General features: G+C 40.5%; 1 protein-coding gene across 1 annotated transcript in view; it reads left to right on the top strand.

Moving 5' to 3' along the window:
* Positions 1-1,582, top strand: part of chrm4a (cholinergic receptor, muscarinic 4a) — a 49,748-nt gene extending 48,166 nt beyond the window's left edge. The window contains exon 7 of the mRNA XM_008279792.1: positions 1,337-1,582. Coding sequence (XP_008278014.1) covers positions 1,337-1,582 — 246 coding nt within the window. The remainder of the gene's footprint in view (positions 1-1,336) is intronic.
* The last annotated feature ends 18,238 nt before the right edge of the window (positions 1,583-19,820 follow it).

Below are 19,820 nucleotides of genomic sequence, written 5' to 3'. Positions count from 1 at the left end.
GGATTTTTAAAATTTTCTGATGGTTGTTGTGTTACATGACGCTTTAAAATAATTATATCTCATTAAAAACACTTAATTTTACATCTCTTTTTTTGAAAATGTATTTTAAAAAATAATTTTCACAAGAATTTATTTTTAAAAACTACAGATTCTGCAATTCTTTAACCAAGAAGCCATAAGTGCAAAAATACATGAGAAAAATTTAGAGTATTCGACTGTTTACATTTTAAATTATATATAATATATTGAGCCGTCATGTTTTTACCAGTATTTCCAACATCTATGGGCACTTGGAAAATTGTAGTGTATTGATGGTTGCATCCATTTTTGTCAAATGAATATTCAAAGCAATAGTTTTTCCATCTTTTTGCGATTCATGGCTTCATAACTGCACACTAGAAGCACAGTGGGCGAACACAGCACAGGCTTCCTGGAGGATTTGGTTCTTCTCACAGTGTCGATGGAAAACATACAAATCAATCACATCTCTTTAATAATAATAATAATGACTTTTAAAAGGTGTAGATAACAATGAATTTTCTCACACAGCCTCCCATTTTGTTTTCCTGCCATGCACTTGCAGTGTGGTCACAGATCTTTTGGCTGCGTGTAGATGTTTGTACGGACTGATGGACTGAATTTACATCCTGACATGAGGCTGCAGAAAGCATGAATTTGCATTAAGGGATGTGATATATGCAAAATTAACAATTGTGGGTGCAGAATAAGCTCTTGGTTCAGGTGCACCTCTTTGCCTCACATGGCCAGGTCTAAACATTACTGCCAAAATATATTATTGTGTTTTTGATTTTTAAATTCTCCTTCTCTTATCATTGCCTTCCATCAGTTTTAATTTTAGTTTTAGCTCTTGACTAGAGCAGCTCCCACTTTTGGGTTTATCATTCAGTAGATTTAAAACCCTGTTATTTTCTAATGAACACCTGCTTTAGGTTGAATGTACATGTTTGCTTCATGTCTTTGTCCACAGTAACCTTGAAATGTAAGTCCGCGTGCTGCAGCCTCCTTTATGCTCTGGAACAGCGAGTCCATCAGTTGCATCATTTCGATTCAATTCAGTTTCATTCCTATAGCGGCAAGTCATGTCTTCTCGAGGCATTTAGCAACTGCAGCGTGCAAAGATGACACATTCTGAACTGCAGACAAGCAACAGACTCAGAGTTGACTCTCATGGATTATCTATCTCGAGCAAGTTGAAATTCTTAGCAAATTGATTTTCATACAGTGAACCGCTGGCTGCCGGGAGATTTTCCTTTGTTCGGTTCTCTTTTGTTCACTTCTCTCTTCCTTTTTTCTCCTTTCTTCCCGTTCTGTTTAGGTAACCAAGACTATCTTTGCCATCCTGCTGGCTTTCATCATTACATGGACACCGTACAACGTCATGGTGTTGATCTCCACCTTCTGTCAGTCCTGTGTCCCTGACACAGTGTGGGCGATCGGCTACTGGCTGTGTTATGTCAACTCCACCATCAACCCAGCTTGTTATGCACTGTGCAATGCCACATTCAAAAAGACTTTCAAGAACCTGCTGCTGTGCCAGTACAAAAATATAGGTACGAGATGAGATGGAAGGAGGAGACTGAGGGTGGGATGGAAGGGGAAGGGGTGAACCACGTCGAGAACGAGGAACAAGAGGGGGAGAGGGGGAGGAAGTTTTGTTCAAAGGTGAGTGAAAAGAGGGCTGAAGGAACTGGAGAAGAGAGATTGAAGGGGATTAGTAGATGGGTGCCTTCTGAAGAGACCAGACACCTGCAGTGGATGAGCAACCGAGGTTTATTCTACAAATGAATGCCAGTCGTCCCTATTTTACTGAAAGAAGTGAGTGTAAACCAGAGATTTCTTTTACCTGCCCAGCTTCCCATAAAATGGAACAAAATACACAGTGAGTGGAAATGTGGTTTCATAAACAGGGATTAACATGAGCTGAGAAGTTAGTAGTAACTGTAAAGGGTTAGAGACAGACAGCACATGGAAATAGAGTCATGGACTGATGTTTGAACTACAGTACCAACGCTGCAGAAGTAAATTTACTAAACAGCTGTATGCAGTAGACTGTATGGATGTATCCCCTTGCGTCTCATGATGTATTAACATGAGCTGAGAAGATCCACTTTAGCCAGACGCTCAGGTTCTGATTTTTCGGAAGCTCTCACAGTGTTGAGCTCAACCTTCGGTCCTGAATCCCTGACATGGCGTGTGTGATTGGCCACTGGCTGCGTTGTGACAGCTCTCAGATTGTTACACACTGTGCGGCATCACGTTCAAAAAGACATTCAAGGCTTTGCTGCTGTGCAGAGCACGAGATGAGATGGAGGGAGGAGACTTAGGGTGGAGGAAAGTGTGAACCAGTGGGAGAGAGAGGAACTATTTTGGAAAGAGGAAGGAACTAAGTGAGAGAACTGGATGAGTTTTGTAGAAGGGTGCCCGAAAGGAGATGAGGTTCATCTACAGGAGATGAGAAACCAGTGTTGATGTGCCCAGCCTCACCTAAGATGGAACAAATTGCCTCGTTTCTATCGGATGTGTTTCCGGTAAAAGCCGCAGGAGTTCAGGAATAGCTTCATCACCCATTAATGCTGTGTCACCGCCATGGTAAGCATAACCATGGTTACAGCTATAATTGCAGCTCCACGCTGTCACAATCACAGACAGAGAGAACCCTGTTAACGAACCACCACTGGTTATCTTAAATCTATTATCTGTAATAACACAGCCTGAGCCAGCTGCAGCACAGTGTCCACGCAGCTGACTGATAAAACAAGAGGGGCAGGCTGATCACTAGTTAGGAAATCTCCAGGAGAGGAGGGATGAGAAACAAACTGAACAAGAGGCAAACAGACAGGTGACATGTTGGAGGTCTGAGGAAATGGTTGGAGCAGTGCAAGGAGTGAAAATGGAGGTTTTTTTAAGTAGCACAACACACACTGTCACGACCACGTTGAGGAGCAGATAAGCTGAGAGAGCGCTTCTAAACATTCAGCTCCCCAACACCTCAGTGAGTGTTGTTGGGGATGGTTTTCCAAAGTAAATCACATGCGTTTATGTAGTTTTAATTTATAAGCTTGCAGATAATAGGTTGATAGATCAACCATCACTGTCTTGTTTTGAGTAGTGTTGATTTGCATCGGGCCTTCATGTCATAGGGGAGATGGAGGTAGTAGCTCTGTCTGTTTTCAGTTTAAAGTATGAACCCCAAAACTCACAGGTAGGTTTTAGGTAAATTTTCTTTAAAATAAAATAAATAAATACAAAATCACCAAATTGTAAATGAACCAACTAAGCATTAAGTTAATCAAAAACACTTTTTTTTTATTACATCTCACTTAATCTTTCAACAAAAAAAAACTATCTGAGAATCTGTGCTCATCTGCATCAAGAGGAGACAAGTGTGAAAATGAATTAGATTGAGAGAAAAATAAAACGTACCTAATCAATAAAGTAAATGCATCATGGCTCAGAAGTATACAGAGCAGCAAGATGTTGGAGGATACACGCAGCATGGTGAAACATCCCAAAAAGTAGTGACATGTCTATAACCTGTACAGCCCCAATTCTTCACAGTATTGGTAACACATAGGGGAAGAAAAATGTTTAACATGTTAATCCAGTTTTTTTTTAAATTGTAAAATAATCGAGTAAATGCAACATCTATATTGTTCTGCTGCACAAAAGACAAAAGACATTTCTCCTTGTTCTGTTTACTTAGAGGAGCAGGATTTCATAAAAATGAGCCCACAGTGAGTAAAAGTGGTTCAGAAACTTGAGGTTGAGAGGGTTAAGCTATAATTTAATTTCATTTAGTGTTTGATATTTGATAAACCAAGTTTGTGGCAACGTATCCAGTAGTTGTAGACATATGTATTTAGACTCAAATACCAATCCACTTCTGTCATTCATGTACAGCAAAAACATGATCTTATTTTGTTAATTGTAATTTCCCTCCTAAAGCACTTGTCAGTCTTTTAATGTTTCTGCACATGCCAAGTGCAAAACAGAAGATAAACAGGAGCAGAGCTGCAGTTTAACTGCTTTTTAACATCTTCTCGATTGGTGGTTAAACTTGGAAAAGATCAGTTGGGATTTTTTTGTTAGTTTTTTTGTTAATTGAGGCAAGCTAAAAGTGGCATATTTGAAGAAAAGCAAAAGAAAAATGTGATTCTGAGGCAGATGGAAGGTGTGACCTGTGAAGTGGAGGGAAAAAAGGCATGTAATCCTGCTGTTCTGTGCTGCCGGTGTACTTGTTTTCTGTGTTTGGGTCTGTTCAGGCCCTTCCTCGCAGTTTAATCGCATCAGATTCACTTATCGTGTCCTGTTTATTGGATCTGTGAGAATCTCTACTGTTGTTTCTTATCACGCAGTTATAGCGAGCGGTATTAAATGTTGTTGTAGACGGTGAGCTAATCTTTCAGCTGTGCAGCTGAAATCAATGAGTTTCCCTCCAAATGAATTTCTGACAACTGGGCTACACAACCCACCTCGCAGCTTCTAGCTTCAACACTGATCCCAGATTTGTATTTTGTACGTGCACCTGCCGCCGAAACACGCAAATCCATCCAAACAGACATTCTTCAGGATTAACACTTAACTCGTACGCTTCTCTACGACTCGCACCTGTTTAACGGAGATTAAACAACATGCATGTTTAGGAGGCAGTGCAGTGTGCAGAAGGAAAGGAAGGAGGGAACGAAGCAATGACAAGAGGCAGGAGGGAGAAAATGGAGTACAGGTGAAGAAAAAAGAAAACATCTGGAGAGGAAATGACAGAGAGAGGGAGAGACTAGAAGGAAGGGGGATGAGGGAATTAGGGAAAGTGATGATGAGCTTGTGGAAGAAAAGTAGGGCACGATGGGAGGAGAATAGAGGAAGTACAGGAATCCCTCATTTAGTCCTGATCTCCCATCCCTAATGCTCGTGCTGGAAATGTAGGAAGAATGACAATTACACAGGCAGGCTAAAAGCTCATCGAAAATCAGGATATCAGAATAAAAGCTTGTCCTTCACAACCATCTTATTAGCATAAAGGCTGCTTTAGTTGTTAGTGACTGTTCATTTGGCGCAGCGACACTGCTCTCTTTCAGGACTCTCACTTGTGAGTGATAATGAAATCTGTTTGTTATCCAGTCATTTCTATTAATGAAGAAGGGATCTCAGGTCAGAATTTTGTGCCGGCTTTAGGTTTTCTAAGGACGCAGGCATTATTCATACCCAACAAGGATTTGTACTGGGCCACTTCCAAATACAGTTATCCAATCTGAGCAGCGAAATGTCTCCTAGTCAGCCAAAGTGTTAGAAATCCTCCATGGCTCAGCAGGACTCGGGTCGGGTTTCCGTCTACTTATAATGTGACTGTCTCAGCTTAGCATAGCTCAGGAACTTGTCAAGACCTTGTCAAGCATCTATAGCTCACACTGAAGAGAAAAAAAAAAAAGGATGCAGAAAGCAAATAATGACATCCTGTTCATGCGTTTTGGGGGCTGAGCAGCAGTGAGGAAAACGTGCTGCTTTCTTCTTTTATCAAACCTCACAAAGTCCTCGGTGAGTGTGATGTGGCCCAGCTGTGGTCTTCCTGCTTTTCAGTCACCCACGCACAAAAAAATGTTGTCAAAACATTTAGTTTTCTATTAAATCAGACTCGACAAGGTCTTTTGGGTGTTTTCATTTGGACTGAAATGATGGATTTGTCCAAGTCTGAAAGGCTGCTTTTGGCATCTGTCAACTGAGTTTTTAGAGTTTGTTTTTTTTTGTTTTTTTTTTGAGAGTTACACCGTTTAAGTTTGATCCGTTTGACCCTGTTCACCCCTAAAGTGTTACTGATACATATCGATCTCATAGATATGGGTCAGTAGGCCGGTTGTTTACCTTGTCGTGGACTCAGTAGTCCACAATTTTTCATTTACTGAGTCAACTAAAGTCCTTATTTGAAGGCTTGAGAGGCGGAGGTCAGGTCTTGTTTTGAATTTTGGCTTTTCCTTGCCTGGTTTTACTCATTTTTGTTTCAGTTCAGGCACTGAAACTACTTAGTTAGGTTTAGAAAAGGATCATGCTTTGGGTTAAAATACACTCTTTCCAGCTTCGGAGACCCCACTGCACTGTGACAGCTTGTTACTAGACTTCACTAGGAACCAGAACCATTTAAATTAAGCCTAATGAACTACAGGAAATAGCTGAGGAGTCCTACCGACTTCAGCTCTGTTCATTAAAGTGGGATTTTCGAGCTGTTTGACTCGGCCTGCTGTTGGACTTTTTTCCTTAACTGGTAACTTTTAATAGGAGATTGTTATTGTCAGTGAGGTACTTTTACCAGTTATGTCACACGTACACGCCTGTGAACTAAAGCGGAGACGTTAACCAGCACTCCCAAGAGGCGTTTAACATCCAGTCAGTTAGCAGAACACCCTGTTGAAAAAAGTGACACTACAACCTGCAGCCTACATCAACGCAGTTTATGATTCTGGGTAAGTTTGGCCCTATTTGAAGTGAGTACTGTAGTATTTTTACATCTACCTGCTATAACATAGAGGTATGTAATTGTTAGTGTCTTGTGTTTCTCTGTTAAGTTGGTCAAAGAGGAGGAAACATTCTCGCAGAAAAAAAAAAATCAAAATTTTGTTAGAAAAATACTCCAAATTACATCTTAATATAATTTTTTGCTTTCAACGAGGTAATATCACAGAGTACATTGATTTGTGTGCTTTGGTCCAGAACATCACGGTCTCTTCTGTTCCTTCCTTTTTTGTGGACTTTACAGTAGTCATACCTCAAGCAGAATGGAAGGCAGAACTATCTCCTCATGACAGCAGATGTAGCTGGTCACTGAAATAGAAAACATTTTGTATTGGTGCATTCAGGTCAGCGAGAGATTCATAATGTTAATCTGTGACAATCTGGAATAATGTCTAGTCAAGAAAAGGATCCATTTTTGAAAACAAAATGCTGAAAATACAGAATTAAAATGATTGGTTGGAGATCTGTAAGAAGTAACAAACCATGTGCTTCAGTCGTTAAAGGAGCAGAGATGACAGGATGACAGTCCAACATGTGCAATGAAGGGTCGTTGTAGTGGTGGAGCCACGTACCGCATGCTGTGATGTCCTTGGTCAGAATCCAGCCTGCGTCTTTGCTGCCACCTGTTACTATCCACTGTTGTAGTCGTAGCGCACCTTCATTCTCATCGTCCTCGTCGTCTTGCCAACAATCTAGAACAAAGTTGTTCGACTGTCACAACATGTAGGAACAGGCGATGTTAATTCCAAAGAGATATTATGAAATTCCTTTCAAAAAATTGCATCTGTTATTCTCATTGAGAGACACTGGAGACACTAGAGGAACATTTCCAAAGCTTTGGCTAATTCACTCAGGTTTCCCCGCTGCAGCATCTCTTTATTCAGTCGTTATTCTTTACGCTCTCTCCTGCCTCATCTCATTTCATTTTCACTCTGTATTTCTTTTGCTTACTGGCTTCTTTTGTCAAGTTTTTGCTTAGCAATACGTGGGGCCTCATTATTTAGTGCAAAATACAACAGTGGTTTTTATACTTTTTAAATTACACGACAAATTAACTTTATTATTCTGAAAACTGATTTAAAAAGTATAGGTCATTTGCAGATATAATGATGATAATATATACTGACACTATTATCAGGACAGAAAATAGCTTAATGCTGCCTGATTTACAGTTTTCAAAGAATGGTGGTAATAAATTCACCCTAAGATCCCTTTATCGGGCACCGGGCTGAGATTCTCTTGTGTTGGGTCGCCAGTTTATCTTTTGTGTTTCCATAAATGCCTCCTCGCATTTAATACTCTTGTACGTCTGTCTGACCTACATTCACTTCCATTCAATACGCTTTATTGACATGAATGTCAGCTGAATAGTATTCCCAGAGCGTTAAGGATGGTTTTCTTTCTCCACCCGGCAAATATTTCTTTACTGTTTTTCAGATTTAATGGTAAAAGCCAAAGTTTGAGGCTGTTTTTCGCAGTAAGAATAAAGCTTGTGTTGAGATTAGAACCAGTACAGCAACATGGCAATGGCTGCTCAGTGGAATATGAAAACAGTCTGACAAAGACTGAGTGGGAGGAGAAGACGGAGAAAAGAAGACAGTATAAGAGACGTGATTGTGCTTTATTATTCAGCAACAGCACAAGGACACATCACCAGTTGACTGCAGGAGGTGATTGGCAGAAGGGATCACCGGTTGGTTAGCTGACATACTTAATTGACAAGATGTGAAGGATAAATGGATGACGGCAGAGTTTAGGCAAATTGGACTGACTGCCTGACTGCTTTACTGACTGAAAGAATGAAAGCTTCACCGGGCAGGATATTCATGAAAATGTCCATCCGTCATATTAAACTCAAATTACAAAACAGAGAAAAGTTGCCAAACGTTTACCAAACTGATAAAATGAAGTTGTTGTGCCCACGGAAACAGCTGGGAAACTAACATCCTCTGTCATATTCACAACACATTTCAGAAGTTTTTAGGAAAAAGTCACTTCAAACTAAATGTTTCTCATTGCCGTCACAAAAAATCTGTAATAGCTGTTTTTAATTAGAGGTACCTAGAAGATGGATAGCATCTGAACATTTAACAAGATCAGGTAAAGATGCCATCATGAGGGTTGAAAGAAGTCCTACTTTGTTACAGTTGGGTTTCTCCTTTCTCTCCTGAGTGGTTTAAGTTACAGACTAATCATATTGGACATCTTTTTTTTTTTCTCTGCTCTCGTCTCCCTTAAACTCTTTGTTGTGTCTGGTCTGAAGCTAAACACCAAATTACTCAAATCAAGTTAAACATTTGGTTCACTGTGTGTCGTTGGTCCCATGACAGCACTTATCCCTGTGAGAACTGGGCCACGGAGCAGAGGTGTGCAGTGAAGTAGTGAAGGCAGATCAGGGCAGCGTCCCACCTCTGAGGCTGTGGGCGAGCACTTGGTCTAACAAGAGCGACTGTGGTTTCCTTAACGTCTGTCACAACTGAACAAATTGCCTCCCACTTCTGCAGAGCACTCCCCGGCTCTGTATTGATTGGGTTTTCATTAGGCCGTTCTTGCACCGCGGGAGCTTCCAGGTTGTTTTTGGGTGGTCTGAACCTTCATGATTCTGCTGCAAAAAAACGTCCCAGTAGAATGTCAAGAAAAAAGTAAGCTACTCCAGTCCTGAAGAACTGCAGTGAAGTGGCTCCAGGCTGATTGGTTAAGTTCAGAAGACAGTGAGCGCCATTTTTTCTCTTGACTCTTAAAGACCAGGGCTGTGTCTGAAATCACCCACTGTACACTACACATAGACTGTATAAAAGATGGACGTAGCAACCGGCCCTGAAAAATGAAGCCAACCCGGAAGTGTCAAAAACCTGCAATATCACTACGTCCACTAGCTGCTGGCTCCACAAAGCCCTGGCTCCCATAGACTTGAATTGGAAAAGAAGTGATCACAGATCACGAAATACTGCATTCCTACAGCTCAGGATTTTTTTCTTATTAGTTTTCATGGTCAAATCCAGAGATCAGGTGGCCAATCTGAAAATAAATCAATACTGAATTTTTAAAAAATCGTCAACATTTTGCGGGGCAAGGGGCGTGGCTGGCTTGATTGACAGTCGGTGAGCAGAAGGCGGTAAATGTGGGCGGGGCAGAGAGGACCTGCCTCTCAATCCGTCTGACCAATCGCTGCTCCTATGGCTCCGCCCCCCTCTGATGATTTTAGCGTCACTGGCTCCAAAAATCCAAGATGTCAACCAGGAAGAAGCAAAACCCTGGCTTCATTTTCTCAGTGCAGAAACCAACAGGTGACGTCACGGTAGCTACGTCCATATTTTATACAGTCTATGACACTACATAGTGCACTACATAGAGTTTTCGCTATTTTGTAGTGCTGTCCAAATGTTAAGTTACAAATGTTACACCCTATATAGTGCACTCAAAATATCCCACAGCTGATGGCCACAAACCAAGCAATATGGACCGAAAGGAAATGCAAACTAGACGAACGAGAACGCAAGAACTTGTCAGTAAAATATAAGTAATTTCCCATTTATGTTTTGTTAAATTTTACTGTACCCATTTCTTAGCTGATGTTACATATGTGTGTGCATGTGGAGGGCACCTTAAAAAATCCAGACCAATTTTTCAACGTATCCTCCTAAGTTTTTCCAGTACGAGAAAGCGGAGGGCAGTGTAATAAATTCCTGGAGGATGGAAGTGATGAGGCTGCCAAGGGCAACCAGAGCCACGTAGGTGTAACTGCAGGGAGCACGAGTGTAAGTAAGAGTCACCACAGGCAAGTAAACAAGCTCCTCTCTCTCATCCATCCTGAGGTAAAAACACCCCTGCAGGAAAGGTCACTGTTCTCGGTTCTGAGGATGCTGCTGTCCCACATGGCAGCTCGTGAGCAGTGATGTATCAAAATGTCTCATCCGACACCACGTCGGTATTTTTGAAAACAACCGCAGCGATGAAAATGAAAAAGGTTCTTACCGTTGCAGCCAGTGGCCAATTCATAGCGAAGGAAGGGGCTCGAGAAGAATCAATCAACACTCTTGTTAATTCTTACAAGTTTAGGTGACGACTGGTTCTAAAGTATTTTCCCTGATAAGACTGAATCTGATGAACAAAACTGTGCCATGATAGTTGAAAATCATCACATTTTCTGTTTTAGATTTCAGGACGAACCCTGTACAGCTACCAACCTGAAGGCTGAGCAGCTCATTCAGTTTGGTAGTTCGCTCTTAAACACTGTCTAGACATGTTTGAAGATCTATAATCCTCAATGTAATGTATAAATACAAAGGTAGTACCTAGGCACTAGATTCAAATGCATTGCTGTAAATACACAACCACAGTACTTCTGAATATTTGAGCTTCACACATCACATTCTGAGTCATTCCAAAGACAGGAGACATGGTCCTTGTGTTTTTTTCAAAATATACAAAATATATTTACCTCCCAATGTACAGAGCATGTACTTTATGGTGATCTAAAAGCATTGTGAATTGTAGTCCTATTTTTTGTCAAAATATTGCTATTAAAAGTTCAACTCAGTGGCATCAGTCAAGTGACAACACCAATTCTCACCACGATGAAGAGCAACTGATACATTTTTTTTAAACGTCGACAGTTACATCCCTGCATTAAGATGTTATGTTGAGAGCTGGAGATGTATATAAAAGCCAAACTAAAGGAGTCGTAGTGATGTTTCCTTTATGTTGGTAACCATCTGTATATGTACTGTATATGCTTTGAATTTATTCTGCTATTCAGCCAGAACTGGGTTCCCCACACGAGATGCTAGCAGAGTGACTCTTTAAAGGGTAAATCAACGCTAAATTGTAATTTGACAGAGACCCTTTGTAAGAACCATACATCCTAAAAACTACAGCACAACAGCTTGCAGTAATCTTTTTGATTTATGACCACTTCTAATGAAATCCTGTCCAACCAGCAAACGATAATAAGTTTGGGGAATTAGCTTTTCCTCGACAATCAAAGGTATTTTTAATTACAAGTCTCTCTAAAATTGTCCAGGCGTGTTGAGATTAAGGAATCACAAACTTACGGGGAAGAAATATGAAGTTATCGAGCCGGTTTCATTCAGTTACTAATTTAATTTTAAATCAACTAATGCATAAATTTCATTTTAAATGACAAATGAAATTCAGTTGGTGCAATTACCGACAATATCACGTCAACAGATCTCATCAAAATCTTGTTTGCAATCTGATTTTGTTGTCCTGCAACCATGCATTTATGTAAGTGGTAGGGTTAGGTAACTTGAGCTACTATTTAGAGTCATAGAAAAATAGGCCTTTTCCCTTTTCTACCAGAACTAAACAGTGCAGGTTCTGCTTTTGTTTCCACTCAGGGGGTGAGCCTAAAAGTGGGACTGCTCAAGAGGTAGCTTCACAAGTGCATCATATTATTTCCCACCGGTGTTTTCATGTAACCATGAATCACCGTATGTTTTCAGCACTGAGCTATTTTTCCGCTAAGTAGTCAGGAAGTGCGACCAAACACAGCGCGGCTATGTTTTATTTTCTCCCAAAGAAAAACTCAGAAATGACTGTGCTGCATCCAGCAGTCGATTCTCTCCCAGATTCTTCAATGTCACCTCAGAGTCTGAGCTTCAGACTGTTTACAGCATGAAGAGAGAGAGCAGGACTGTCAGCGTGGAGGAGGCTGGTCCAGGGATGCTTCTGTCTCCATTCTTTCAGCCCAAACTGATGTTTATAAGTCGTCCCATGTAAATTAAAAAGTAACTGCCTCCATCACCTTTTCCCACTTTTGAAACTTCCTGCTTTCTAAGTCATCGTGGAGAACAAAGCAGAACCTAGAACACAAAGATTGCTCTCATTTATTTCTATAAATCCTTATGTAGAAGTAGAAAATCTTCAGAATAAAAGTACTCCAGTAATCTAACAGTAGTTTCTTCCCTACGGGGCCATGTAGTAGTAAAGCAGCACTTTTCTACCCCTCATAAAGGATGGTTGATTTACGCTTTAAAATCCCGAGTCGGCTCCTTCGTTTACTTTGGTTTCTAGTGGTGGCTTTTGAGAAAAACCCCTCTGGTGATGTTTTTGTCTGTATAATGCTTTATGGCTGTTTGTACTTTCTCTTGCTACTTTTTTCATGTCAAACACTATTTGCATAGGAGCATCATTTTCAGAGCAACATAGAGTATCGCCTGGCACAATACACAGCTGGTGTTACTTTTTAAATGAAATGTACTAAAGATATATCAGAAACAACTTGTGTTGATACAAAACTGTTAATGCAAAATAAACACTTGGTGTTAAAAAATGTTCAAAATGACGCGTGTTGTCTGACGTTACACTCACTGACGGACTGAAAATGTGGCTGCAAAGATCTTGTCTGGACATAAAGACTGTGGATGAAGGTTAATAAGGTTTTTGTCACTGTTTGAATATGAAAATGTTGCTCCTCTGAAACAAAGTTTGAAAGCGTGTGTGCATGAGCAAGCTTCAGATCTGCACATTAGTTTCATTTCCTGTCAGACTATGATTGACTCCAAACTTCACACAAAATCCTGCAGGACTCACAAAAACTACAACACATTTCTGAATGAAGGGAGACTTTAAACTCAGAGCAGATGAAAACAAACACATCAATAAGTGGTGTTTTTCCATTTGTGTAATGTTATTATGACATTTCCATGCAATTTTTTCGGGGGGGACCTTTTATCTATTTAAGCCAGCATCAGTGCTGGAACCCAGAGGAAGCCCCTCCCACTGGCGCTTAAATGCCAACGTCACACTGTAACCATGGCAACCCACATAGAAACTACACACATCATTTATTCCAGTGCTGATTCCAATAAAATGGAGCACAGAGATCAGAACATGAGAGCTGACCTAGATTGGGAGGAGCAGGTTGTTAAGAGTCAGACTCAGAAAACTGAACCGAAGCCTCAAAGTTAATTACATAGTTATTAGTCCTATTGTTTTATTCAACAAAATATTCAGAAATTATTCTTTTATAAAGCATTCTGGGACACATTTAAGTCTCACAGATTATCTTGTATTGGTTGTCTTTACCACAGATGTGATGTTACATCCCTCTTTCTTAGTCTACAACCTGAGCAGACTGTGAGAAAAACAATGTCAACTCCAGCAGATGCTCCTCACGCATCTGTAATATAAAGCAAAAACAATGGAAGTCACTGGCTTTTAGCAGCCGCTCACACAGAGAAAAGTGGAGAGGCAGTGTGTTGCCATGGAGAAGGTGTGATCATCATCCTCATCATCATCATCACAGCCAGCTTAACAACTGTGTCTCATTATAAGAATAAATAATCACCAGGAATATGAGACACACACCCTCGCATACACAAGTAAATTGAATTAAATCCTACATCAACATAAATCCGGGTGTAAATCCGGGTGATATGCATTTGTGCTTTCCTTTAACGTGTAAACATTTAACCGGCGTGTAATGAGAATTTGTCCAATTATCATGTGGGTTTTCTTCAGCTCTTCCTGCAGCTATTCAGCATTTAGAATCATTAAGTTTGGTTCCATCCACTTTTGGATTTTCATGTGATCGTACACACTGCTATGAGCAAGTGGCCCCAGCAAAAGGGAGAAGAATACTTTATTCAACCAAAATAAAGGCCAATTTAAACACTACCAGTATAGGGCTGGTAATCAGCAAAGTCAGTGGTGTGCACGAGTGAGTGATGAGAGTGTGGGTGTTTGTAAAGTGGAAGCCAAACCAGGAGTAAACTCAGACGGCTTAATCAAACCCAGAGGTGGGGATCCTGTGGAGGGAAGTGATTAGACTGCAGCCAGAACATAAGTAACCCAGGAACAGACTTGAGTGCCACAGATGCTCCTGATCAACCTAAGAAGCCACCTGCAGATCTAGGGTTGTACCAGAAGAAGCTGTGGGCTCATCACACCACTCCTATAAGTGTGACAGAAGATACAATGAGCCCTGCTGGACCGGAAGACAGTCTCCAACATTCACTTAATGAATCGACTGACTGGCAAGCTGGTAAATGCACACCTCATTGTCAATCACGAGTCAGCAGTCTGTCGAGTCTAAATCAAAACCACATTCAAACTCACAAACGCGTTCGTGCCCATCGCAACTTTATCTTTGCCGTTTATAAGTTTAGTGTCCAACTGTCATCTCATCACAACGAGAAGAGGAAACTCAGGAGGTTGTGTTCAGTTTAAACCACCACAGGGCCAGAGCCAGCCTCAAAATCTTGAAGTGTCCATGCTTGGTTCCTTCTCAGTAGTTGAATAATTCTTTCAAATTTTTTTGAGAAGTCGCAGACCGGCCAATCCATCCCCTCTGTTTCCTGCAGCAAAACTGCCCCTGCCCCACATAAATCCCCACCAGTCTGATGCATGCACGGAGCAGCTAGCTGTGGGATAGTCGTCGTCCTAATACTAGACTGCCTTATCAGATATCATGTAAGTCTTTTGCATCTTTCACAGTGGAAGCATATATTTTTAACCACCAGCACAGTTTTTGTTTGATGCAGCTGATTTTGAACCTCAGCAGGAGGGATTCGAATTTCCAGCCATTGTCCTGACATACTTCAACACTTCAACTCTGTTCCCAAGATAAACACATCCTGGCTACTCCCTGTGCCGTCTGTGTCTGGTGTTTGTTAAGGGCTCTGACTGACACAACACAAGTCATGTTACTGTTGCTTTTAGAGCACATTGAACAGCCCCTACAGTGGTAATAATCATGTGAACTACATACAAATTTATGCATAGAAAACTTAGCAAAGTTATTGGTGACAGTGGATATAATGTATTTACGATGTGGGTTAAAGAAGAAGTATTAAGAGTCACATGACTAACCAACAACAACAAATCAGAAACATCTCGTCTCTGAGTGATGCTTTTGTAACTACTAGGCTGGACTGTTCTAATTCCTCATCGTCAGGACGTCTCTGAAAAACCTTCAGTTGATCCAAAACGCTGCAGCCAGAGCAGCCAGAGCAGCCACTGAGAGAGATCACATTTCTACAGTATTAGCTTCCCTTCACTGGCTTCCTGCAAAATCCAGGATAGAATTCAAAATCCTTCTCCTCACATACAAAGCTCTTAATGACCAAGCTCCACCATGTCTTAAACACCTTATTGTACTATATTATCCCAAAAGAACACTTTGTTCTCAGACTGCAGGTTTACTTGTGGTACCTTCAGTTATCAGGCTCCTCTGCTCCCAGTTTGGGTTCAGGATTCAGACAAATCCTCTACTTTTAAGATTTGGCTTTAAACTTTCTTTTTTGAGAAAGCTTACAGTCAGAGCTGCTGAGGTGACCGTGCAAGTCTTAAACTTTGTGTCTTCTCTCTCTCGTAGTTTGTGTTTTGTTCTCTCTGCAGGTATCTCTGGCTGATCTGCAGCTAAAGGCCTCAATAGCCTCCTCACTGTTTCTTGTTTTCTTATGCATTGTTTTTCTGTTTCTCTCTGCTATTCTTTTACCCTCACCCCAACCAGTCGAGGCAGACTGGCCCTCCCTCCCTGAGCCTGGTTTCTTTCAGCTAAAAGGCTTGCCCAAAGGGAACTGTTTGGATTTGTTGCATCTCTCTCTATTGTACAATCCTGCAAAGTCTTCAATTTACTATGTGTAGTGCCCTGAGATGACTTATTTTAATTCTTTACCTCCATCCTCCACTGAGACACACAGTGTTGCACATGTGTACATACAAACAGTACTTTAGTGCGCACTTTTAGCACATGTTCATACACACACACCTTTTTTTTTTGTTTTAATTATCTGTGTTATGCATCCTGTTTTATTATGTATGGGTATTTATGGAAATACCTTCCATTGTGCTGATGTGCATGTTTGAATTTCCCCAACGGGGGTTCAGTTCAAGGTACATCTTAACTTTATAGAAAGAGAGTAAAGAGATGCAGTACATGATAAAAGACTGTTGGGTTCCGCTAAGGAACCGTGTTTGGGCGTAGAAACTAATTCCTGTCATATTTCCTGCAGCGCTTTTAAAGCAAACGGACAAATCTTTTGTACCAATATGTTTGAGGGCAGTGCATGCTGGGTCCCTGCTGGGGGTGTGTGTACAGTTTCCATGAGCACAGCCTTAAACCTGCTCAGCATCAGTATAGTACAAAACTAATTAAATAATACTTACGTTAACAATCAGCAAAGTGCTGAGATGAATTTTCTTCTTCTTTGCTTCACAGACCTGCATTCATACAATCAGACTGATCATCTGTGGCCCCTCCTCACTGTATTTACAAGAGCATGCACATTTTTACAGCGTCCTACTACAAATAGCAACAGTTGCATGTTGGTTGGAAATAACAGGGGACCAACCATTGGCTCCTTATCATATCTGCTAATAATGCATTTAAGTGGGGCAAAGAAGCTAGGCTAGCATTAATCAAATGACGGCAAACCACCCAACGCACACTGATCATGAGACTCTGAGGATTCATGACCCTGCAAAAATCAGAGAAAGACGTCAAGAGGTTTCATTTGGTTTGGGACTAAAGGATCACAACAGATGCTCATCTTTTGTGGCCTACACATATTTTTCTGATTCCATGTCTTATGCTGTTGGTATCTAAAGAGCTTTGATGCTCTTTTAATAGTGTGATGATGCAGGAACTTTGTCAGAATATAGATTGGATAATCAACATGATATGGAATAATATGCTTCTGTAATACAGTGAAATACCAACACACTGACTGCTGAAGAACTGATCTGCACAGGGTCAGTAGGTGGTGGAAGAAACTCTACCACATGAGTGGCAGATTAGCTCCTGGCAGCTGCTACTGAACAGCACCGTGTCAAAAAACAAAAAAAAAAAGGCAACGGACACACACATGGTGATCAGGAAAGCAAGCTTGAGAAAACATCTGTAGCCCAAATAGACACTAAAGGGTTAAGCCTTCAAGCTTTTTTGACCCTCGGTGAGCTCAGACAGCTTAGAAGTGTGTTAATACATCCATGTTGAAAACACAGAGCTGTAATCTCTGGGCGAACAGTAAGAGCAGAGAAATGAGTTATAAAGCCGAAGAAGACTATTGGTCTGGTTTCTCGGCAGTTGAGAGTGTTTTGTTATCGTTTGCTAAAGGAGCTGGATTGTCTTTTTTCTCCTGGAGTTAAACTGGCCTGCTAATGATGTGGTATTATGTGAGCTGTGGTGAAAACCTGTTGAGAGACTGTACATTTATGCTCAGACCAGGTGTTTTATTTAGTCGTGTTTTTCTGAACCATACTTTCAAACCAACTTTGCAAAGCTTTAATGTTTATAGAACTGTTCAAATGTACTTTTACTCCTTGTCATGGTGATAAATGTCAAAGGTAACTTTTTGATACTTACATTTCTTTAATTTTATTTTCAGATGAATAAGATCTTACCTTAATGCTGCATGTCACATCACATTCCTACGGTGGCCCAGAAGTGTCACAAAAAAACAAAAGCCACAACACAACACAATAAGCCACAACACAACCAAATGAACCACAACACAACACAATTAGCAGCAACACTACAAAATAAGCCGCAACACAACACAACGGCTGCAACGGAAGTTTTTTTATTTTTTTTTTACCCAGAAGTTGTACTGTGAAGTGTGCAACGCTACACAAAGTGGGCAGAAGCCAGAGATTGTTGGAAGCAACTCGAGAAGTAAGTAAAATACTGATGGCAAATAATGTCCAATAATCTCGGTATGCGCTATTTAGCAAACATTATTTGCCATCAGTATTTTACTTACTTCTCGAGTTGTTTCCAACAATCTCTTCTGCCCACTTTGTGTGGCGTTGCACACTTCACAGTATAACTTCTGGGTAAAAAAAAACAACCAACTTCCGTTGCAGCCGTTGTGTTGTGTTGTGGCTTATTTTGTAGTGTTGTGGTTAATTTTATGGTGTTGTGGCTTTTTTTGTGACACTTCTGGGCCACCGTACATTCCTATACAACTAAACTGTCTTTCATTTTGAGGGAAACATACAGTTGCTGGGTTAAATTAATAATCTCTCACAAATATGTTTCAAATCAACACGTCTTTGCCATTTATTTTATTTCCTATTTTGATTTGGAGTTAACCCTCCACTAGAACTAGACTAAACCCATCCTGGTGGCGAAACGTCCTGTAGGAACCTGAAAGCGGATTCTACAGGATCGGCCAGATAAGAAATAAGAAGAAACACATTTATTTGTCTTGCCTGGATCGATAGTCATTCAGTTACAGCAACACTTTCATGTATTTATTATTTATTCATGTGTTTTCTTTTGATCACACACAGCTCTTCTTATGGTAAAAAAAAAATAAAAATGTTGTCCCCATATTTATTCCTTGAAACTGAGGTAAATAAAGTCGCATAAATTAATCGTGCAACACATCAGTTTGACAGTTTATCCGACATTAAATCACTCCACCGGGATTTAAAATACTATGAGGCAGAACTTTACAACGCTGCAAAAATGATCACAATTATTTTCCTTTTTGTTGTGACAGAGGAAGACAGAGAAACACTATGATTCAAGACCTCTGATTCATCACCCAAACCTCCAATTTGCACATCAGATCAAATAAAGAGTTGAAAAGGAAATTATCAGTCTACAGAACTTCAGTCATAAAGTGTTTACCAAATGTTTTCCGAGTGAAACCATATATTTGTGCTTGTGTGTTTGCAGGAGCTGTCAGTCACTGAACTGAATGAGTGGACTGCTGCTCCAGCGGGGGGGAGGAAGGGTCACCTATTGTCTTTTTACATGTACTGAAATGCACATACTTTTCTTCACAAAAAACCCCCAAAATATAAAATGAAACCCTAAAAATACTCAGTGTGGAATCTACCACAAAAGCTTTTTAAATTAGTGACAAGGTCCTGCTCATTAGTAAATGAGATAAATTGTCCTTTGGGTTTCAATCCTGTAACAGTCTGTAAACCCTGCCAGGCTTTCTGTGTCCTTCTTTAAGAGGGACTCTGTCTCATCCCTGTAGGCGTCCTCGCATTCCTTATTTTGGTTTTGATCTTCCTTTGTACTGTTCTAATTTCCTCTTTACTTCCAAAAGGCCTCGATCAGGCGCTTTTCTCCTCTATTAGTGTTATTCCACCCGTGGCTTATTCTTTGGGTGTATTCATATTGTGGTTCTTTTTTTAAAGGAATTACCAAAAGGTCACAGAAGTGATCTATTTAAAGAATCTATTTATTGCGACAACAGCTGGACATCTATTTGATCTAAGGAGGTCAGATCTATTTTTCTCTTCAATCCTAAAACACATATTTCAATAAAAATGACATCAACATGTGTGTGTGTGTGTGTGTGTGTGTGTGG

Source organism: Stegastes partitus, unplaced genomic scaffold (genome assembly GCF_000690725.1).
Source record: "Stegastes partitus isolate 25-593 unplaced genomic scaffold, Stegastes_partitus-1.0.2 Scaffold170, whole genome shotgun sequence".
In the NCBI taxonomy this organism is placed as follows: Eukaryota; Metazoa; Chordata; class Actinopteri; family Pomacentridae; genus Stegastes; species Stegastes partitus.
The sequence above is the reverse complement of the archived record's forward strand: the minus strand, read 5'-3'. Positions and strand labels throughout refer to the sequence as shown.